Here is a 24,316-nt window from a genome sequence, read left to right as displayed (position 1 = left end):
ATTAATAAAATGAATTAAAACAATGGACGACCCAAACTCCATTTAAAACCATGTTTTACTCACTCTTCCTTCACGCACTGAACACTGCAGTTCGTTAAAATTCAGCTTTTATCTGCTTTACTTTCACCGTGCAAAAACCACACCGATATTTTGTGGTCCAGGAGCAGTTGGTGGCATGTAAAATTTAAAGAATTTCATTACTGTAATACAAACAAACATAAATAAAAACCGCCAAACAGCTTGCACTACTTTATTAGTACTGCCAAGATAGTGTTCCAAGACCCCCCCTTTCCCACTCCCCCCCCCCCCCCCCCGCCTGTAAGGATAGACCTGAAAATTCAGCTCTTTTAATTCTCTCCGTAGTGAATAGACAGTCAGTCGTTAGAGCAGGTGTATTCGTCGACCACTCTCCTGAGAGGCCCACAGGCGTAACACATCCAGCAGCACTTGTTGCCCGGCGAGAGGAGCTTTATGTATCCCGACGAACAATCGGAACTGCACACAGACGCCGGGACTGGGCTGCCTTCAGCGCTGCCACTCCACCGCACTTTCTCGGAGTCCAGGTGGAGCGTATACGGCTCCCAGCGGCCGACAGGAACATAGTCGTACTCGGAGCTGTTGCTCAGGCGACGGTAGTTGTAGATGCGGTAAGGGACCAGGCCGTCACCCAGCTGGTCGAAGTGAACGGTGCTGCCAGCTATGTCTGTGAATGATTGATTGAATCAGTCTTTCAAACACTCATTTTCAGCTGTTCACAAACAAAAAACAGACTGCACGAGAGTCATACATCTAGGATGCCATGCCTTCATGTGTTTAGGTAAGATATATTTTTATCCTGAAGGCACGCACTGATATCGCTGCTTGGTGATAGTATGCATGGTGGAAAAATCTTGGACACCAGCTATATAAGTTTTGATCTTAAGAGGAAAAAAAATATTTTATTTCCTGCGTTCAATTTCAGAAATCAGCCTATATTCGGAAATTTTGCTGCACGAAATGAGGGGAAAGAAAACAGATTTTAAACAATTGCACTGCACGCTGTGCAGTACTGTCGCGTCCACCTTTCGGTGTGCCATCATTAGTCTGTTCTTCGGCGCAATTACTCATTTCTCGTGGGTCAACTCTAGCTCCTACCGAACACACCGACTACCTTTCTCTACAGCCTCTTCATCCTACTTGGATGCCTATTTTTCATTTAACCTGCCTTTTGAAGCCTATGATAGCTATAGCAAGAAGGCAGTAGGGTAGGATCCTGGACAGCACAGAACAAAATGAGCAAGGTCAATGCTCCTACTTTTGTAGCTTCGCAGGGGTCCTTTAGCTACGTTCTCACCTCCTCCCCAAGCCTCTGCTTTTTTTCTTCGCCTTTTCTGTCCCTCTGTGACATGACAACTGCTTTTCTGTGCAGTTCTTTCCATCTCCTCTTGTGTCCCACATTTTCCTTTATCTGCGGTGCTGATTTCTTTATCTCACTTTTTTTTTTTTCATGTCAACATTACTTCCTCTGTACCATGTTACCTGTCGCAGTGCTCCCTTGCTCAAATAACAGTCATTTTTCAAGCCCACATTTCTACTTTGCCGCCCTATCGACTCCATGTCCTCAGCCCGGTTCTTCCTCTTGGCAATGAAGCTCTACATAACCCCGCCAATCATTTACGTGTTGCCCGGAAGAAAATAAGTCCGGTTTTCAGAAAGTTCGCTAACGGACTGCGGCTCCCCCTCCACTTTGTTTCATTTTATTTTGCGTTGTTAGTACTAATATATTGCGTGTACAGTACATTAACCGCATGCACGAGTTTCTTCGCGAAATTTTTCTTGTTCACTAAGTTCAGTAAACTTTGTTTTATAAAACCATTGTACACCTTTCATTAAAATATGCTACGTCTGTCTGGAGCCCTGACATCAAATAACTAGTTTTCTATTTGTATGCGATTCAAAACTAAGTATATCGCTTCATACTTTAATTACTACATCACTGCACCTTTGGTGTAACCACCCCATGAAACCAACTTTATCTATAGCGCTTCGTTTGCACCACAGGTCAATATTTTTATTTTTTCCATTCAACAACCAAAAAAAAAAAATTGTTGAAATGACAACCTGTTATGTGGGACGCATTATCTCTAATTTGGAATCGCATCTTGAAACATAAAATGTTTTCCATCATTGCTTCATCCGCTTAGCAGGCGTCACTTAACGTCGTCTAGAGAAAGCTGCGCATTTCTTAACATTACTAACAGCTTTCTCAGAATGAGCCTGTTGCGTTCTTTTTTAGTTGTTTCCGGCTGCTATTCTATGGAGTGTGGCTCAGCATACATGCTGAGCCGCACTACCTCTGTAATTACCCTGGACCTTAAGATTTAAATCACTGTATGAATGAAAATCCAGGTAGAACGAGAGGAAGAAGGTGGGTACATGGTATCAAAAAGAGCACTGAACAAGGGTAGAGGGGGGAAGCCTCATACTCAGGTTGAGCCATGAAAGGTAAATAAACGGCTCATTAGAGTAAGCCCTCTTGCTTTGCATTCTCTATTTAATATGAGCGCAACTTACCTTGAAAGGTAGCGTTCAAAAGGTAATTCATGTAAAGAGTTTCTCCATCCAGATCGCGCAGTGCTTCACAGTAGCTTTCATTTTGCCCTTGGCAAAGCTGCTTCGATGCCGCGTCCAGTGCATGGGCGAATGCATACACGGCGTCGATGACGAACTGTGTCTTTGCATCTTGTCGATATCCACTGGACTCATCGAGACGGAGAGACTCAGCACACGGTGGCAACGTGCTATTTTCCTGGGCAGATGCGTTGATGCTGCACTGGAACACGTCCTCCCAGTACTCTCTGAACCAAGGGTTGCGCTGGTTGGTAAGTACCGTTAGATTCTTCATGTATTCGTCAAATTCGGGAATTGTGCTTGAGCCAAGCTCTATGGTGATAGCTCCATCGGCTTGGTCCTCCAGCCCTTCGACGATTTGAGTCTGCTTGCCCCATCCATCGCTGGCCAGCCACACCAGGTGCCCGGTGGCGTTGGCTCGCTTGGCGGCAGCCAGCAGACCCCGAGTATCGTCGCCTCGCGTGAATAGCGCAACCACACGAGCTTGCGGTCGGCTCAATAGACTGTGGATGATGCCATCGAAAGTGGCTTCAGTGGCCAGGCGCGGCACAGTTTCCAGTACAGCCACGCAGTAGTTTCCATTTCGGGCATCTCTCAAGAATGACGTCATACCGGAATCGCCGTACAAACCTTCTGAAGTCACGAGAGAGACGTAAGTCCAGTTAAAGTGGTGCACGATGTCTGCCATTACGTGCGCTTGCAGCGTGTCTGGGGGCACAGTTCTTGCGAAAAGGTCGTAGCGAGTCTTGTCGCCCAGCGAGCTGGCCGTGGATGCTGGACTGACCTGAGGCACCTGAAAAAGTCTCAGAAAACTGGCAACTTTCTGTGAAACCTCACTGTAAGAAGCGCCAATCACGCCCGTAATTTGTTGCCTATTCTCGCTGAAGTTAGGCACAGAACCGTCGGCGCACTTGAAGCTTCCTGTGTCTATTGGCGGCTGAACGAAGTGCAGTGCTTGTCTGACCGCGTGCTCACGGCTCGAGCATGTGTCCAGAATGGTTGCCCCGAGTGAGATCCCGTTTAACAGTGATGGGTCCTGATTAATTCGATCGAGGGCAAACAACATGGCTTCCAGTCGCTGAACACCACGCTCTCCGTTTATGAGCCCGCAGCCACTACTACCGTTCCTGTGGTGCACAGGGAAAAGGCCTCCAATTATTATGTCGCCGGGAATGTGGATCCGCGACGCTTGGCTTTCCAGCGCTATCAGCGCTAGCAGTACGAGCTTGAAAGTCATGGCTGTGATCCGTTCTCACTGCGAGGAGTCAAGAAAAATAGCAGGCAAGCACAGCCTCAGCAAATGCACTTATGTTTAAAACCCATGATCGCGTTGCAGCTCAAGGGGGGGGGGGGGGGGGGGGGGCACCCTTTTGCGTGAACTAATTAAACTCTTAAATCGAAGTTCGCACGAAAGTGATGACCTCGAAGTTACAATTATTAATCAAATGTTTAAGGGAAGAGAGCTAGCGAATAAGTTTATTTTACGACTTTAGCGAATAGCAGTCACAATGATGAAGCATCATCGTATTAGAGCCTACCGAATGCCCACACATCTTTCTTTGGTTCAGTTACCGCAGATGAAGGTAATTCTATTTTTTTTGTCTTTAAAAACCAACAAAGCGCGCGATACTGGTGGCCTTTTAACTTGTCCTATTAAGTTTGCGTTCGATCTCCTAGTACCTGTTCTTAGGCATATTTTTAACATTTGCTTAGCTGCTGGTGTTGCCCCACAAAAAATGAGCTAGCCATAATCATTGTCTTGTTTACGTCGGGAGTCAAAAATGAGTTTTCAAATCATAGATCAATTTCTGTGCTGCCTGTAGCATCCAAAAGATTAGAAAAGGTAATTTTAAAAGAGTGGTATCGTTTTTCTATAACATGCTATAATGTCTCTCCAGCAGTTTGGTTTCCGACAGGGTATGTCAACAGAACTGGCCTTTCTCAAACAAACATAATTTATTATTAAAGGTTTCGAACAAAGAAAATTAGCACTAGGGGCCTTTATAGATTTGTCCAAGGCGTTTGGTAGAATCAATCAGATAACCCTATTTTCTAAACGAGAAAATAATGGCTTCCGTGGCACACGCTTCTTCTTATGATCATATCTGTCCGCGAGATAACAAAGCGTTTCAGTAAAAGAGGAGTCATGAGATCTAGGCAATATATCTTCTGAAGCGCCTCAAGGCAGTGTATTAAGACCCATTCATTTTACAAATAATATCAACGACACCTCAGAATAAGCGACCAGACATTCTTTGTAGTCTGCACCGATGACACAAGTTTCTTCAATCAGAGGACGTTAGTCAATTATCATTGTTAGGTAATATTATTTTAATAAACTGTATCAATGGGGCAAAGCTAATTCATTGGAAATAAATACGAAAAAAACGACCAAGGCTATCTTATTTTAACCTGTGCAAAAAGCTTTAGATTACAGTTATAAAATTAGGCAATAAATATAGATACAGTACAGGAAGTGAAAACACTAGATACAATATTTAATGAACATTTAATTTGGGATGTTCAAGGCCTGCAAGTAGCACTACACGGCGAGTTACATGAGCAACTCGTTGGAGAGATCCGCCAGCTATACCACGACGCAGTATTGAAAGGTCACAATACTATTTTTCAGTGGCTGCCAGGACACTGCGGCAGCAAGGGAAACCACCAGGCGGACGAGGCTGCCCGTTCTGCCCACAGCGATGGCGTTCCAGTTAAAATCCCCATATCGAGGATTGATACCGCATGTGCGCTTCGCCGTTTTGCTCTGGAGATCACAATTTCAGCGTGGAAGACGGGGGAGTTGAGCAACTGCCGCCTCAGGGCGCTTGGTCCTGAACATCGTCTCCGCCTTACGCATCAGATTGCTCGTCGAGAAGCTACGTTGCTGTGCCGTTTATGGCTCGTTGTTGCGTTCACAAAATAGTATGCTTTCAGGATTGGAACGGCCGACAGTCTTGCCTGTGAAAATTGTGGCTGTCAAGAGACAATCGAACAACTCTTATGTGAATGCCCTGCATTTGTGAGTGAAAGACATAAGCTGCGTTGTGCGCTGGACCGCCTCGATCCTCGCCCTTTAACGGCGGATAAGATCCTTGGTCTATGGCCACGGCAGTCGACCGCCTTTAAGGCATACAAGGCACTGTTTAGTTTTCTAACTGCCACCGGCTTGTGTGACAAACTCTGACTGTGATCCACGTCCCTTTTCTCTTCCCCTCTTTAATCCCCTTAACCCTTTTCCCCACTGTAGGGTAGCCAACAGGAGGCCTTTCTGGTTAACATCCCTGCCTTCCATCCTCATTCCTATCTATCTAATTTGGGATGAATATGTAACACATCTGCTTCGAAACTTGGCGAATGCCTGTGGCATTCTCTATAGGCTTTGTTATTCTGTACCATCTAGGATTAAACTAATGTTATATAATGTCTTGCTTACACCGCACATCAATAACTGCAGCCTTGTTTGGGCAACAATTTCAAAGACCAGCATACACCTGCTATTCTTTAACGCCAAAAAGAAAAGCAACCCCTCACATCGCAGGCTCACTGCATGATGGCCATACAAGTGAGCTTTTTCAACATATTGTGTACTCCCTACACTGCATCTATGTGGAATAAAAAGAATGTGAATATCAGTAAAGAAAGAACTACCAAAAAGAACTAGCGCTGCAGTAGCAGCTAGGACATCTTGAAATCTGCAAATAATCCATGCTCGCGGACTCAATATGGAAGAATTTAGTTACAAACAGATGTATGCATTATATAGGATACTGGGCAGCGTATAGATGCAGTCTAAAATGATAATTGAGGCCATCATTAGTGCTTCAGGCCGTTGCACGGCTTTGCGGTAGGAAGTAGTCGTTGGGAATAAATCCGCTTTAAATATAACCACACTTGACTTTTGGTGAAGGGTTTATTGAAGTGCGATAGAGAGAAAAAAAATAATTTCGATTATCGGTACTCTCAGCCTCATACAGACATAGCAATATTACTATAAGAAAAAAAATATATATATATATATATATCAGCACAACGACACCGAGTACACATGAAAGAAAAGTTTATTAGCTATCAAAACAATATATACTAATGTCATTTGAAAATAATAAATTTGCGCTACTTGCACAACAGCGTTGGTCAGAAAACTAAATTCATTAATTAGTTCAGGAAATAAGGTGGCCACAACCGGCATAAACAAAAGTAGTTTAAATAGACATGCAATGAAAACTGCGTGATTTCTCGCTAGAGCGAACCTCGAAAGGCTCCACGGGCTAACAGTACGTAGCTTGATTGCGCGCAAGTAAACTCATTGCAGTCTGTCATACTTAATTCGCTCATAACTATAATACGGGGAGGCTAAAAACAAACCAAGGTCGGCAGAGAACTCACACGAAGAGTGTTCACAAAATTCAAGCCCGGCTTGTAAATTGTTCGAAAAATTTTATAATGTCATTTGTTTCTTTAGAATTTATAACCATATCCCCATTCTAATGCATTTTTTTTTATTTGCTCTTTGGCCGCTTGCAATGCACTTAAAGGGCCAAAGTATCTTCTTCAGTGATTTCTGGATAACGTTTGCAAGATTTTTATTTTTAGTTAATGAGACATCACGCATTAATATGTATATGCAGTATTAGATGTCGCACTTAGTTGTAGTGGTCATAGCGATACCACTGAACTTATTTGAGCGTTACAGGTAGCGTTGAAAAGTCGATATCTTCTCACTTTGGCAAGACTGTCAAGCATCAAGTGAACTTCTACATCATCAAATGCACAGGTGTTTCTGCTCGATGCGCGATACAGAGGTGAAAGCATGACAGCAGGGGCGGAATAACAGTAATAAGGGCCCGGTTCAAAAAGTATTATGAGGGCCCCTATAAGCTCTTACGCCCCACCTGCCGTGATTTTGTTTTACCCCGACTCATGTTGTCATGTCTGAGACTACGCATTTTAGAATTTCTTAGAAAGTGCACGTCATATTTACTCGAACAATCTGCGGTCTGTTTATGAACATTGCCTGAGGATATACTTTCCTACAGAACCCACGGACAGACTTGTATCTAGACTGAGCTATTCGAGAAAATCACACACGACATCTTCCCTTAAAGAACAGAACACGAATTCGTGAAAAATAAATTTCTCGAGCGGTTATTTTATTGGCTAATTGGATAGCACATGGCGATTGGCTGCGTGTGTGCACAAATTAGAGACGGGTCTTGTTTATAAGGTGTTCGCAAATTCTTGCCAGAAATACGCTACCAATCATCTAATAATTTTGTGAATTCACCCAGCAAGACGAATTGAAGCTCGCATAAGGCAGTGTTTTTACAGAAACTGTGATATGTTCTATATGCTCAAATGTTTATTACTCCAAGCCCTGTCTTAATGCGGGGCGCTAAATCTTTTCAAAATGATCGCGCCTGCAGAAAATTGCATTGCTACTGTACTGACACACACACAAAAAAAAAATGCTTTACGCGCTGAAATAATCAATAATATATATTTGCATTTACAGATTGTCCACACTTACGGATAGTATATTTACACTTTGCCCGTAATTTGTCTTTAAAGCAGAAGGAAACTTTTTTGGCATGTGTCGCATACTTTTTCTGCTTTCAATTTACGGAATAGAATTACATTTTACGAGATAGCGTATAAAGCGCGTGCCATCAAGAAGCCGCCTCCGCCGTAGACGGCGGTCGGAAAAAGCAAACGTGGATCCTTAAGCCAGCTTTTAAGTGTATTATAGAACAACTTTAACAGTTCCTGTTTGCCAGCTGTCCCTGCAGATTCTCGTTCGCGTACATTCACCATCTTTTTTACAGAAACATTGCATGTTTGCACAATGAAGAAAATATAAGTTTAAATATTTACCAGGAAATCAACTTTAAGGCGAAATCCATTCTTGGAATATGCGCGGCGCGTGCAGAAAGTGGGATCAGAAAACTTCCATTACAATGCCAATAAAAAAAAAATAAAAAAAAAGAAAGATCCGTCGTCTCCATCGGGAGTTGACCTACTACCCATCCGATCCCCAGCCGAGTGCGCAACAGATCGTAATTCTCCTTGTCTAGCGTAATGATGATAGTAGCGATAGTAATAAAAGTGCATTTAGTTGGTGTTGATAATGATGACAGTAGCGATATTGATGATGATGGTAGTAGGAATGACAATGACAACGCAGTTAGTGAAAACAATCCTGCAAAGTGGTTTTCGCCATTCCCGCTCTTAAGAAGACTTCAGAGCAGTCGCGTGTACTCGTATAGCATGTCTTCTTTCTTTTATTTTTTTTTTACATTTAAGCAAGTGACTAAATGTATTTACGTTTCTATAAGCGTTTTCAGGCCTTTAGCTGGGAGAGTTTCTTGATGAGGTCTTCAACATTTACCAGCCTAAGAATTTCGCGTCCCCTCTGACAGCAGCGACAAATTACTGAGGCGGCTGTCAGTTATGCGCAGTCATAATTTTAACTAATAATTTATTGCTTTTTGCCACAGCTTTCACTGCCGACACTCAGCCAGCTGGTACGAGCTGGCTCCCAACTGGAAGCCAGCCAAAACACGTTGATTCCACGTGACCACCAACTGGGACTCGTCGCTGATTTCCAGCTAGTAGGCACCTGGAACCAGTTAATGCCAGTTGAGTACCAGCTTTGGACCACCTGGAACTAATTGAAACCAGCTAGAACCAGATAAAACTTCCCCGCCGGGGTGGCGCAGTCGTTACGGCGCTCGACTACTGTTCCCAAGGATGCTGGATCGAATTACGGTCTCGGCGGCAGTTTTTCTATGGGGCAAAAACCAAGGCACCCGTGAGCGGTGCGATGTCAGTGCACGTTAAAGAAACCCAGGTGGTCGAAATTTCCGGAGTCTTCCACTACGGCGTCTCTCATAGCCTAAGTTGCTTTGGGACGTTAAACCCTACAAACCAAACCAAACCAGATAAAACCATCCCGGATTGTTTTTCCTGATCATTTGGGCGAGTACAAAGTTTTCGACCTTGATTGGCGAAATATGAGGGTGGCTTTGGAATAGAGTAAAGCTTACAATGCCACGAACAGATTTTTAAGCATTCGACATTGCAATACATAAGCACTAATTTCAGCCATGCGAAATCGGGAAGATGATTTGACGATTTTTGCGACCAAACATTGAAATCCGCAATTTTTTTTCCAGCTCTCGGGGGGCCCCTAAGAATGGAGGGCCCGGTACATTTGAACCCTGGATATCCCGGACCATTTATTTTTAAATCTACGCATGTCGACCTCTCGTGTTGCGGAAGTGGAACGTTGTGGTTTGTAAATGGATATGGAACACCGTCTACCGCCGCACGTGTGAACTGAAATCCACCGAGAAACCAGGGAGCCAGTAGTGTTACGGCCCTCGAGTGTCCAGCTACACCACGATGCATTTTGAGCTGTCGACGCCGCGTCATCGCCACTCAACGTAGTCAGTGTCTAGAAGTAAACACTAAAATCCAACAATTGTCTTAGAAAAACGGCTGTGTTACCTGTTAGTGTGTGGTGCGGCGATATATGGAACATGGGGCCGAACGGTGACTTATTATCACTGATCCAAACCGCTAAGCCAGCTTAATATGGAGAAACTGTGAGAAGCGTCCGGGGAATTTGCACTCTGGCTATCACCACTTTCTGTGTACTTGCTTTCGGTTCTCGTCTCTTAACTGTGTCAACACTGTTTGTGTACTCCCACATGTCGCCGTTCCGCCTTCGTGTTCATATATAATAGAGTCACACATCAACACGTGCCAACGTCATTTTCCGAAAACAATGGCTGGAATCTAGCACTGCATACCGCTTAATTGTCGTATCTTCATTTTTTTATCTTCGGATGCACTACAGCTACGCGAAGACGACCGCTGCATAGAGCCGACGACACGCGCTCCACCGTATCGCTGTTGTGCGTCGTGTGTACGGTGCCCGCACAATCAAACGCTCACCAGTATTCAAGACTTCACAGCGATTATTTCTGCAAGGTAAGCATTAGAATGCCGCAGATATGATGGAAATATGTTGGATGCCTTTGTGCGAATACCGCGACAGAGTCGGCAATAAGGTCAGTTGCAAAAGTTTGCAATCATTATTGTGCTACTTCTTTGCCAAAACTCGATTGACACGCGTTTCAGTTGAACGAAGAACCCCGGATGTAAGAACGCCGCGCGGCATGCACTTACTTTTAACCGTAGTACCGCTGAGTACATTCGGGCCTGAAAGTAATTGCAATGCCCAGTTGTGGGTTGCACGCTAAGTAGTTACATCGTACCTACATGGTTTCCACGAATTAGATCTCTTGTCGAAGAGAGAGATGCGATTCGGAGACCGCCGGATGCCGTTTTTTGTCCTGGAAATCAGCTTTACACCAATACTAACTCTGTTAGGCTGTGCATATTCGATCTTGTACGTAAATAATAACATTCGAAGAAGCTTGCCTTCAGCACTCGCCTGCCAGAACTGTTCGCTAGTTTTTGGCTGTGCTTAAACGTGGAGATTCAGTTTTCGCAATGCTTTGTTGGTAAAAAGCATGCCGCTGAGGGCAGCATTGAAGAACGGGTACTTGTATCTGCATGCCCGCATTGCCATCAGTTACAAATATGTGGTTTGCTGTCCTACGGAAACTAATTTAAGAAGCTGAGAGGGCAGGTGAAGGCATTTTCGGCAATAATGTCGTTGCCTATTGACTGAACGATGCATTAGAAGATTGGGTTGTCAAGACGTTACTGTCCCTGTGTCACAGGTAAGAGACCAACATAGGAAATATAGAAGTTGGTGTAAGTAAATGCAGGAGTATTTTATCGCGATAGCAATAAAAGACCCCGTCCTCCAGACAATCCTGCGTCGGCGTTCTCGGTGTCGACGTTATAAGAGCGAAAACTCACAGGCATGCTTCTGGCACGTGGTGGTGATCGACACATGACGTCATCTTGCACTAACAGGTCGTCGGGTTGTGTGACTTCACGGCCTCTCCGGCCTCTCCTTTCAGATGGGCGAGGAGGGAGGCGGGTTGACATGATGCTTCTAGTACCGGTTTCCATTGGGCGAACCGGAGCAAGAGCAACGAGCAGCCAGAACAGCGTACGAAAGCACTGGGGACGCGCGTTCTCGTCTTCCCAATGGAACATTCACGCTGCTCGGAGAGCACCGTACCGAGGCGGAGCGCGTGACGTCAGGCGTCATGTGATCAAACTTTTCCCGCGCTTGCGTTGCCCGTATCTGCCGGCCGAACGCCACCGCTGCCGTCTTCCGCCATTTTTCTCAACCGTCCTGCCCGGGCTCCGGGCGGCGAATAGCCAGAAGCACGGCCGGTCTCGAGGAAGAAAGCGCGTGCTCTTCCTCGAGACCAGCCGTGCCAGAAGTGACATCAAAAAGGTCACGTGACTTCCTCCTTTCTCCCTGTACTCCGCCGCTGGCGACGGAGCACCGAGGACTGCTCTCGGCTGCTCCCGGGACCCCAAAAGCGCGACTCCTCTGCCAATGGAACACAACGCTACTGCTCCTGTTCGACCATTGGTAGGCGCTGAAACTCACGAGAGCACTTTTAGTGCAGCTAAAAGTGCTCCTGTTCGCCCAATGGAAACCGGTATAGGTCATGCTGGCCCAGTCGTATGGCTCGGCAACAGTGGGGCTTGACATCTTTCTCGGGTAGTCTTTCATATAACATCATATCTTAAGATGCATGCTAATGAGTATGTTTGGGTTAATAGACGTACACTCTATTAACCAACACATGCTCATAAAGGTTAACAAAGGCATAGATGATTAGCAATTAAGAGAGAAACAAAGTGAAAGTACTTTAACGGAGATGCGCGAGGAGGGCCTGCAAACAGAAGCTATAAATGCATTCACGTCATTCACGCCTACTTTCGTTTTCTATAGCTAGCCCACCTACATCATATACACCTAGGAGCCTACGTGAATTTGAGGAAAGAAGAAGGTTCAGAACCGCATATACCCAATACGTTAGGACTAAACATTAAAAAGGACAGAGGAAGCATCGCAGAAAGCGCTAAATGCTTGTAACAACATGAGCAATAGATTCGCGAGATCGCCACGTCAATGTGACTGCTGGCACATACAGACAGCTGAAATAATTCGCGTGATTGGGAACTCTCAACACCTGTCCTCTGTTTCAATAGTATGCAAGATAATGCATCCTTCGGCAATAAAAAGGATCATATTTCTCTTATTATTTGTTAATGTAACTGCTCGTCATTATCATAATTTTGAAAAAGTACATGCTGCTTGTAAATGCCTAAATCCACCTTTGGAAGTTACGTTTGGTGGTTTCTAAAAATGAACTGTGGTCTCTCCGTGACGGGCAGCACGTATTAGGTTTAATGATATAAAACGTGTATAAGTTTTGCATCATTTTATTGATTCCAAAGCGATAGAGTCTCGTGCACTTCGCTGCATATGACAAAAAGGCTCTGCTGCTTCGTGTTTCATTTTCTAAAAGCAGCTCAGTCCTTCCTTTGTGTCGTTCCCGCACATTTGATCGAGATTTCTATTGCCCAATTCTTGGTTCTAAAAAAATCGGTATACCTTAGTGATTGAAAACAACAGCGGAGTTAAATAATTAATCACAAAATGTGCAAGGTTAAGAGTTCGTGGTTCAGAGCGCGCGTTCCTTCTACAAATATTCGAACGTTGATCAAACATCTGTCAATGCGTGCGTCCACCGCGTCAGTATCAGATAAAAGTTGTCGGGCAGTACAAAATATTGAAAAGCAACATCAAGCTACACACGCGTCAATGCGTCACTTCTTACCTTTCAATGTTGCGGCAAAGGTTGTTGTTTCAAACGTATCAGCGACAAATGGAATAAGGCATCGCCTTCGGTGCTTCCAGATGCTCGTCAGAACGTACTAGCGTGTCCCTGAATCGTGCAGCGAACTTTTTTTCTGGGCGCCCTCAATCCCAGCAGACATGTTTCAGCAGCAGTGCTATCTACTAGATACATATTCTCTCCCTCCTCCCCCCAACTGTGCACGCTATCGCATGCAGACACCAGACTTGCGCCGAAAAAAGTAAGAACGTTCAGAAGACTCTACGGTAACTTGAAACCAGGCGGTGCAATATAGAAGGAGGGCGAACCTCAAGGCCCTCTTATCACGTGGCGACTCGTGGACGTAACTTGGGCCAAGTGGATTCGAGCTCGTGTTCTCCTTCGTCTTATCAAAATTACGCACCCTGGTTTTTCCAAGAGCCGACTGCATACGTTGCAGTAGCTTTCTCATCAATAGGGGTTGTGTGTTCTACTACAGCCTTCAACGAAGATTTAAATATGTCCAGTTAAACCTGGACGCCACTTGAACATTGATACGATAATCCGCCTTTCTCACATAGCTGGTCTGCGCGTGCGTGCCTTTTCCCTGTTTGAAAACAAACCCCCGACAACAGCTGCGCATGCGCAGTACTTGCCTGCGCGATTGGTGCAGCCATAGCTGATCTCGGAGGCCATGTGTAACTAATATTTGTAACAGGAATATGCAATAGATGGCGGTAGCTGTCAAGAACACACATCGTCATTTCGCTGGCGGCTGCATCTCCCAAGGACGTTTTCAACCAGTAGCAGACGAATTTTCAACAACTCCCGAGGGCACCGCATTTTGTGAAAAAGGCAGTGCTTGAATAGTGAAAACCAGTCGGCGGAATTACTCATGAGACGACTCACGTGAGTTCAATCAGGCTCACATTGAGGTCATAACATGAGCTGCGGGTGAGTCTGGACACACGCTCAGATCATGATCTGAGTAATCAATCAGCCTAGACTCACACTGAGATCATGATCTCAGTCGTGAATGAGTCTGGGCTCGCATTCATATTACTTCATCTAAGTGACGAGTCCAGGGCTCGGGCTCAGATCGTGACATGTGTTCTCGTGATTACTCCTTTTTTACCTCATTTGCTGATAGCGCAGGGTAAGAAAGTTATTGCAGCGGCCATAGAAGTTTTAGGGCGCGGTAGCTTTGCGGTGCCACTGCGCAATAGAAAGAGGATTTTGTGGAAATTATTTTTGCGTGTGCTTTCCGTGGCATATTTTGTGCATTTTGCAATTAATGAATATTGCCAAGGTTAAAACTTCAGGTCCTTTGCGGAACCGATCCTTTCCTTAAGGTGCATTTCAGAAAGTTAATCCAGGACCCTCTGCTATGACGTGCTTCATGCCTCACGTACAGCTTTGGACCGCAAAACCGAATTATGTACATAAAATAAGCTCGATCTTGTACAGTTCAAGGATTCCGTTGAGAAACGGGCGCCCTCTTTGAGGCAAACAAGAAATCTATGACTGCTTTCGTGCGTTCTACTTCCCCGAGGTGCCTCTCCCTGTCCAGAGACGTTAAGGTGCCTCGATGTTGCCTGCGCGCCGCCGTTGAACGGCGGTCTCTTTTGTACGCTTGTTGAGGTCTTAATGCTATTATAAACGGTGTCCACTTTCAGTTGCCCCAGAATATTCTGTGCACTAAGGTGTGTGCCCCGAAGTCTACCTGTGACACACAAACCAATGTTTCGTTCTCGAGAAGGAAATATACACACGTAACATCACTTAGCGCACTTAGTAGCCATGGATAATTAAGTAATACCGCCACCTTTGGCATAAGAATGAAATTAAAGCGAACAAAGTAAAAAAGTACGCGAATTATGCGCGGACATCACTAAAATATATGAGTGGAAATGAAACCCAAGGTAAATGATTATAGATGTTTACTCCATGTAGTTACACATGTATAGAAACCAAAATGAGGAACCTTTGACATCTACTTCCTAACTGTGGTTTTCTCGGTTAACTGCCAAAACAGATTTCTTGCTGTACTTTCTCAGGTGATCATATGCTGAATTTTAAGCAAAGTTGTCACACAGCGTGAAATAATGCGTCGGTTTGTGGACACGACGAGCAGCTAAAAACAGCGAATTATTAGAAAGCCCGAAAACAATGGCGCTGAACTGCGGGGCGCTTTGTGCGGCAGATTCAACGGTCCGGAACCCGCGATAAGAATACTTTTAGTGGACTTATGTGGAGCTATATGTTGTATTTTCAATCTTACGTCCAAATTTTTGATGCCATCAGTGCATGTGTCTCACGTTTTTCTTCAGCACTTTGTGAATAGCGCTGACGACCTAGGTTTCCTGCTGCCTTATGCGAGAAGAGTACTTCTGTTGGTAATTAGCGCAATGAGTCTGATTTCTCGGCACACGCTCACAAACAAGCCTCGGTCTTAAGAACTGGTATAGGCATTGGCACACAACCTCTGCCAACATTTCATTTGTGTAAAAAAAAACTATTGAGATGAAATATTTACCCTCACAAGCCTAAAACACACTTTCCGAGCTATACCTTGTGCCTGTACGCGCTAAAATTATTATCAAAGAAGAAGAATGAGCGTACAATCTCGCGCGAGCACGGCAATTCCGTACATACAATATAGTGAATCTCCAGGACTTTCACTGCTTCGCTGACAGCGCTCGTCCAAAAGGGGATATCCGCCAGACATTCATTTGGCTCAAGAGTATTGGAATTGGGTAATATGCGAGGAGCATCCGGCAGACGTCCCAAGAGCATCCAGAATGGTCCGCGGTCATGCGGGTTTTGACGGGATGTCCGGAGGATATTCGTGGTCCTTTGGGTGTTGTTTATCCACATTAACCATTTATTTCATTCTCATGCTGGTGGTAACTTTCCGCGCAATCCGTCCAAGTTTTCCGGGCGGCCACGCGCTCCCATCCTCATGTTTTCCAAACAAGTCGGGTCTATGATGGCCTGCACTCAGGAGCTCATCGATATAACGCGTGAAAAGTATATGCAGTGCTCTGGCACACTCAAAGTGTCTGGCTACTTTTTTAAGGCAAACGTTTGTAATGAAACTAAGCATGTTTCCGTCCATCTCACTTTCGTTGCCGCTGTCTCGGACGTCGCAACTGATGGCATACGTTTTAGGCTTGCCAGGCTGCCGCTCTTGTATTTGAATATCATGCCAAACAGAAACACCGGAGAAATTTATTTTTAGGCAACGAAAGCTAAAAAATGCAGCACTTCTTTGTTAACACGGCTTTTTCTATTGTAAACACAAGTCATTATGATTTCGCTTCGGATGTGGCAATAGTGGGCCCATAGCTGCATACAGAGGTTTTGTTTTCTGAAACTTTCGTTATGGCTAAATGTTTTCAACATTTATGATCACAGAGTCAGCGGCCAAAATAACAAGACTCCTAGTCGTAATTATCAGAATATGTCCACTACACACTAAAGGCCTCTACATTATCTCTCCAGTTAACCCATCTCCTGGGTCACTTGCGGTCAGCTTGTCCTCACAAACTTCGTAGTGAATTGCTGATCGATTTTGTGTCACCAGCCATCCTCAAAACATTATTTTGACGTTTGACTTGAGGAATAACTTGCGATGTTTGTTTTTCCCCACGCCTCCAAAATTTAATCAAGCCCACCCATGAGTTACCTGTATTTTTAGGAAATTAAAGCAAACACATAGGCGTTTTTCAAGCCATGATAGAAGCAGTGCGATGAAGCCACGTTCACAACGAAAGCAATCCCATCTTGTCTTAGAAGAACATTTTTTCGCATACAGTTAAAGACTGCTACTGCTACAATAAAGGCTTCCATTTGGTTCCACTTAGAAAACAGAAAATCCCGGAAACCATGGGGCAATGATGATTTAGGAAATAGATATAAATTATACAACACATTTCTTCGTTCGATAGATGTTTGCAAAATATCGGAGTATAAGAAAGTTCGAAACAAGTTTAAGCCTTTTTTTTTTTTTTCACAAAGCCAAAATCGAGTTCATTTCAATATCTTTTGATCCCGGAAAGTCTGCAATGAAGTCAGAAGCCTTATGGAAAAGCCTAACAATATGATTCCTAGCAGAGCAAAATAAAATGGTAATGTGTATTGTAATACTTCTCTAGCCGAAAAATTCATTGACCATTGCTTGAATGTCAGTGCACCACCAAATTTTTGTGGCGCTGGAAAATCGTAGAAAAATACCTACGTGTCGAGCGCCAGAACTTACGTTTTCTGGGTCCTTGTACGGAAGTTAAATGTTTTTCGTTCCTCATGTCCTTACAAAAGCATAGCAGCTGGGGATTATGACTTCAAAGCGGAGGCCATTATTGCTGTCGCCAATATACTATATGTGCCCCATTGCAACATATTTGTAATTAGACTTTAATTACAGGTCATTTCCTTGACTGCATGAATATCCAAAGTAATGGTTATACATAAAGGAGGCCGATTTTAGGACATAAACACTTTTGGACCCATCTCAGCCTTGACAGTGTTCACGAAAGATTAGAGCACCTCCTGGGCACGGAATTATTTATGTTCTCTGAAAAAAAAAAAGAAAGTTAATCTTCACTGGAAAGCAATATGCTTTTCGTGCAAAATATTAATGAAAAAACATTAGCGATTGTAAAAAAATAGGGCTCAATACTTTTGAGATAAACCTTTTACTATCGGTTTGTTTTCAGGTTTCTGGAATGCCTTCGATTCAATTAAGCATCATATCCTACTCAGAAACGGCGCTTTTAGGGCATTGTAGGCGTAGCGCTTCGGCTGATCCGCACTTATTAATACGGAAGATTCCAGTACACATGCCTCAATGAACTTCGTTCTCAGGTGAAGCAGATAACATATACGGCGTTCCACAGTGCTCCATCTTGGGGCCGTTGTTTTTTTATGATATACAATGATATTGTACATATTCCACTCACCCCAGACATTATCTGCTCTAATGACACCAGTTTGGTTTTCTCGGGCAACAATTTGGACGCTCTTGCATGCCGGGGCTAACACGTGGTTGAACAAATTATTGTCTTGACTGAGTGCAGAACAATTACAGTGAAAGGCCGGTGAAATAAAATATGTCATTTCTAAATCTAGGCATACCTTATGACGTATTAATAAATATTAAATTTAGTTTCAGTGCAATAGACACGGTGTGTTCATTAAGTCTCCTGGACGTTCCCTTAGAGGAGGATTTAGACTGACACCTCACATAAACAGGACACACGCGAGCGTATTTAGATTAGTTGGTGTGCTGCACAAAATTAGGTGCTTAAACCCCGATTGGTTTAAGCGACAGTTGTATTCATCCAGTCTCACTTTAGCTACTGCTTGCTAGACTGGGGCTCTTACACAAAGACTAATAGTTACAGTCTTGTTATTCTCCAGAAACGATTCATGCGCTGCATTGAAAACCTCGAGCGGCTGCAGCACACGGCCCGCGTGTTTCAAAGCCACAATGTGCTTAAGGTTCACCAGTTGTACCAGCTTAAGCTTGCCAAACATCTAACTAGACGAAATCCATCTATAGCATATCCGCCGTGTACTTGCCCAGCACTACAGTGTACAACACAAGACACAGTTTCTACAAACTACCCGCTCTTAGAAGAAGTTATGGTACGATAACTCTGATGTAGTTAATGCATAACTTTCTGAACACTCACCCATCCTTCCCAGATATCATGCAGCAATTTAGATTCCCTGGGAGCTTTAAAGAAGTTTTCACAACTTAAATCCTACCCTATTCTATGCTATGACTATTTTCTTTCTTGTTCTGTGCTAGAAGTGTATAGATGTTCAAAGGCTGCATAATTGTGGTGCTGTTTTTTAATACTGTTAATTTTTAGATCAGCATTTGTTCAAGATTTAAATCATAACTTGCACTTTCCGACCTGTGTATGGGTGACAGAACCCTCGTAAACCAGAGAGCACCTACCTTTAGGCCTGTCATCCAGCACCAATTCTACGTGAAAGAGTGATCTAAATAAATAAATCCGTTTACCTTCCTGAGCTTTGCCCGCCCCCCTGATACGCTAGCCTTCTCTATGAATTTACTCTATTGCCTTATATGTACAACAACTTATCCTACTTTCGCATTACATGCCCAGCTAATGGCCATATGTTTTTCATGATTTAGAAAAAGATGTCATGAACTCGAAGTTTGTTCTTCAACCAATTCTGTTCTCTCCCAGTCTCCTTACGTTAAACGTGTCATACTCTTTTTCATAGATCTCTGCGTGGTGCTCTATAACATGGAAGCTTTTCGTTAGTCTAAACATTTCTTCTTATGGTCATGGATAAATACTGACAAAATTCAGGCGTGGCGCATTTTTCTATTGAGGGATACAGGTAAAGTTCCATTCATAATCTTAACTGCCAAATGAGCACACCTCGCTATTCTTCTCTTAGGGGTTTTGCTCTCGTAGACAGGATCTATGGTCCTCCATGTCTGTTCTATATTTCAGTCCCCTAGTCTCTTCCAAGGCCTTGCTGCCAATTGTAAGTGGTATGTTTACTTCAAAGAGTGTTTAAAATTGCTTTATGGTTCTTCGTACTAACGTTTACACAAAATGTGCTACATTGCCAGTTGTGTCCTCAATCCATGGTCCACGTTTCGTCCCCTGAGCTCCTCTGCAAGTCATTGCCATCAGCCAATCGCAAATTGAGCGTTTTCCACTGACATCTGTCCAAAACGCTCAGTTCTCCGAATACCTTTTGAAAATACGGGGTGAGTAATAACGGAGAGGTGAACTCTGCCAGCCTGACATCTTTTCTGGTTAGGATTAAGCTGGCTGATGCTCTACAGAAATGCACCAGGCATTAACACACTGAATTAACTCCGTTAATGAAACTAAAAGTCATTCGTTACCGTATTTACTTCTTTTAAAGCGACATTTGTTAAAAATAGCAGTTTGAGTGCATGCCAAGCATTCTGATGCGCCATTATCGCAGATGTTTCCATTACTCAATGTAACAATTAAATTTTGCACTAGACTTATCGACAAAACACTAGATATCAAGCGGATATTTTATTTTATTTAGGGCTTAAAAATTTACAAAGCCTGTCATCATGCCCTGAGAATAAGCACATTTTTTATAAGCACTTTACGCAAACATCGGACATTCCTGAAGATATATCGCCGCGGCAATATAGAATTGCATAATAAAATCTATAATTCTAATTGCAATTTATTACTATACGACTCTGTATCTAAGGTGGAGAATCTCCTCTCCTAAAAGAAATAAATATGGTTGCAGCTGTCCGGACTACTCCGGATGTCCGAGCGTGTCTATGCCAATCTGTCGGGAAAAGAAAGAATCACCCGTCTGGAAGGACCATGCGCACAGTAAAACATCCAGTACCTGATCAAGTCATGAGGCTGTTAGGGCAAATGGACAGCTTTGCCTTTTTCGAATAATGAATGCCATCTGCTTCACACAGTTCTATGGTCCGAAGAAGGGGGTATTATTCACAGGTGAAAAAGGTGGCTGAGGTCACGTTTATAGTTAAAGGGGACACTTTCCCGGAGTGTAATGCACTCCAGAAAACAAAGTGAAGGTGTGAAGAAGGCAAACAATGTCTCTGCTGCAGGTGCTCCTCATGATCTTAAATAATTTTCAACTGATCCATCTAACGAACGGTAGCATGCTGGGCAAAAACGTTTTGCGCGCCAGTGGAACAGGTGCAAAGATGCGGGCTGCGCAAGATGTTAAATGTGAGCTCATGCTCATTGCCCGTTAATGTACAGAGTATGCACCCCTATGGGATCCCGGAATGAACAGAGTGAGCTCGTGTTCATGCAAAGGCTATTTAAGCGTTACTGCAGCGCTGAGCCGATTCACGGTATCTAACAGACAATCGTAGCCATCCGCAAGTTATAATCACTTGCTAGGCTCGCGGTCATCAATAACGCCCTGCATGTTATCTATTTTAGGGCTGGAACGTATGCAGATGTCGTTGCCGCGTCACGCATTTGGCGGCCGTTAATCTTCCCATGCATAGGGATATACTTTCCCGGTACGATGCCTGCGCTGAAACTCCAATACTTGGCACAAATGTCGCACATACACAGCATGAGTTGAACGACGTTTGGCGTTGCAAAGGATGGTCGTGTTTTCAGTAGTTGTCACGCGCTGATATTCTTGCGCATGTAAGCCAAACATAACATGTAATCGTGCATGATGCTTTCGAGACGAAAATGGTGGACGCTCAGGTGATTTGATGCAATGAACTGCGCAAGAAGAATACGCTTCTGTCATGCTGCTTTTCCAAGTGATACTCCTCTCTTTCGGCTCTTACAATTGCCTGGAAGTGGCGCCTATTATCTTGCTCCTGTTAACTTCGCTTTACTTGGCTGGCTTTATGGCTAATTATTTCTTTCTTGTAACCTCTCGTCGATGCAGGTTCCCGAGCCCGTCTCACTGCGGGAGTTGCAAGCTTCTTTCACATAATGTAGCTCATACTGCTTACGCGATAAAAGGGCATTGTGAATTGCAGTAAATGTTTCACTATGCAGTCCTGCGTAATAGCCAAATGCGGCCGAGAGACTGAGTACTTGCATATTTATCACTTTTGGTTCACGCTACAATGTAGGCTACTCTGTACACCCGTAATTTGCATGGTGCTGTGACGCAGGTTACATAAATGGATGCAGAACTTGTATATAAGACAACAATAGGAGTTCAAACAAACTGTGTAAGGGCGTCAACGAAATGTAAATTTTAGGCCTGAACAGCTGGAAATAGTCGTGAAGAGGTCATGCAGCTCTCCTGGAGGTCCGCATCAAAAGCTTAAGTTGGGGCTCCTCTCGTCGCTAAAGATTCTGCAAATCAATTTTAGTATGACTTTCACAATTAAGATGTAGATAGTTGAGATTTATAGTGGCCTGACTGTAATGGTGTGATCTCACTGTACTTTACAATACACGACTAAGAAATCACGCTGGGCTGAAACTTTAATACAAGAAAATGACAAACAGTAAAGTGTGGAGCCTTGTCGAAATATGTGAAATTGAGGTCTGTCTTTGAGGTGATCAGCATAATTTAAAAGCTATAGTTGTCTTCCATGTGTACAAGCACAGAGTTAGCAAGCGTTGACCCGGCGCCCCCTTTTACATGACGTAAGAATTTGGGCTCGTACAGAACGTAACACCGTACACAGTACGACATAAATTTATGATTTAAGCAAACATAATTGGCTGGCGATTATGATACAACGTAATGTGAAATTCGAACTGAGCCCTTCAATTATTTTGGCTTTGCGATATACTGATGCAAAGAATTTGGGAAAGGCGCGTTTGTACTTAAAGCCAAGGCCTTCATTGTATTTATTTTCTCACATAACTACCTTTAATTGATACTCAGTGTCATCCCAGCAAGTTCTCGGTTGTTATAAAGAAGGTGCCGCGTGGCACTGCCGGCGTCGCCGCAGTGTCTGGTCTAACTCACCTTTGTTTTCTGCGAAAACCTTTGCCATAAAATAAAAATTTCGGATACATTTAAACCCCTACTTAAAGGGTATGACGTGACCGCATTAATGACTCTTGGTGTGGAACTGCCCCCTTTTCGAATCTGCGTTCGAGTTTATGCACTCCGCTACTCATTCGTCACTAACCGTTATTATCTGCCTCTGTATAATCTTACACATATATATCATACAGTCGTCAGCTGCCACATAAGAGAGACCGCCGGACATTGATATAACGTCCCGCTTTAAGGAAGGTGTCCGAATGCTAGAGGTGTGCCCATAATCACTCGCTCACAGCGCCAGTTACAACGCTTCCCGCTGCACGGCAGCCCTATAAGCTCTCTCTCGAGTCCGTTCACTTCCTCACCCATTCTCATCCGGCATCCGTCCGTTCGTTTACGTGCTTCCGTTCGTTTACGCCGAAATGCGATACAACCATTCAACACACGGGAGTCTAAGCCCCATGGCATGCACCTTTCAAACACCCCAATAGCAACAGAGTCGTGCAGCCTGCATGCCATTGGGTGGCCGAAGTTTTACCTTCCGCAAAAAATTCACACATAATGACGCCGCACGTCAAAGGGTATGCTAATCATATCGCGTGGAGTCGACTGGGATAGGAGAAGGTGAGCTGGACTTCTTGTAGAGTGGTCGATCAAGTGTGATATAAAACATTCCACACATAGGGGCCGACGTCAGCTAACCCCACTTCATAAAACGGAATTTAAAGGTTCTGTAGAGACCATAGTTATCCACAATGGGGCCTTTTAGCAGATACGCCTAACGACCTTTGTTCTAAATTTCATTCCCGCCAAAAATTTAGAATGCACTTAGAAGGGGCGCTTAATTAGGAAAGGAAGCGGGTGCGCATATGTGCTGCACAGTAACTTACTGAGCCAGTATGTGCCAAAGCAAAACGTTCACGAGATACCCGACTGATATAAACAAATAAACAGAGCAAAACCAGGTAAAAAAAGGCAGAAACAATTGGCTTCATTTGGGAATTTTTGTCCTGGTTCCGTCTGTAAGCTGTTTGCCAAACTCCAATAGGCCCTAATTTACACATTATAGAAATCCGTGCTGTCGTCTGCAGCAAAGAGCTATGTGCAGCCAGCATACATACTACATACGCACTGCAGTTCTTGCGTCCTTAGTAGCCCCGACTTCATGAGCACTCTTAGTGGCACCAGCAATTTCTCTTTCGAATACAGTTGAATCCCGCTATAACGAAATTCACGGTGCACGAAAAAAAATTCGTTCTCGCGGAACTTCGTTATCGCAAAAATTTGACGTGAAACGCAGAAAGAATTGCCCAAGCAGCAGCAAAGGCGTTTAATGCCAAAAATCTGTAAGCTTGGTTTGCTTACGCTTCACGGCGAGCAACGCCGTCACGCGATTTTCGCACTCGGTCAGCAAACCCATTGCA

General features: G+C 44.0%; 1 protein-coding gene across 2 annotated transcripts; it reads right to left on the bottom strand.

Moving 5' to 3' along the window:
* Positions 1-315: 315 nt before the first annotated feature.
* On the bottom strand, positions 316-13,539 carry LOC146203310 (metabotropic glutamate receptor-like). 2 transcript variants are annotated; one of them, XM_084588662.1, is made up of 3 exons: positions 13,395-13,539; positions 2,554-3,865; positions 316-703 (listed from the first exon to the last, which is right to left on the bottom strand). In XM_084588662.1, exons 2-3 carry the CDS (start codon positions 3,845-3,847, stop codon positions 375-377), a joined length of 1,623 nt encoding a protein of 540 aa, XP_084444788.1. In that variant the 5' UTR covers positions 3,848-3,865; positions 13,395-13,539; the 3' UTR covers positions 316-374. The 2 variants fall into 2 exon arrangements, with proteins under 2 accessions (XP_084444788.1, XP_084444789.1); XM_084588663.1 differs by lacking the exon at positions 13,395-13,539 and adding an exon at positions 11,506-11,647.
* Between the last annotated feature and the right edge of the window lie 10,777 nt (positions 13,540-24,316).

The sequence above is a fragment of the Amblyomma maculatum genome, chromosome 1 (genome assembly GCF_055883805.1).
Source record: "Amblyomma maculatum isolate TAMU_Amacu chromosome 1, ASM5588380v1, whole genome shotgun sequence".
In the NCBI taxonomy this organism is placed as follows: domain Eukaryota; kingdom Metazoa; phylum Arthropoda; class Arachnida; order Ixodida; family Ixodidae; genus Amblyomma; species Amblyomma maculatum.
This window is presented reverse-complemented; position numbering and strand designations above follow the sequence as displayed.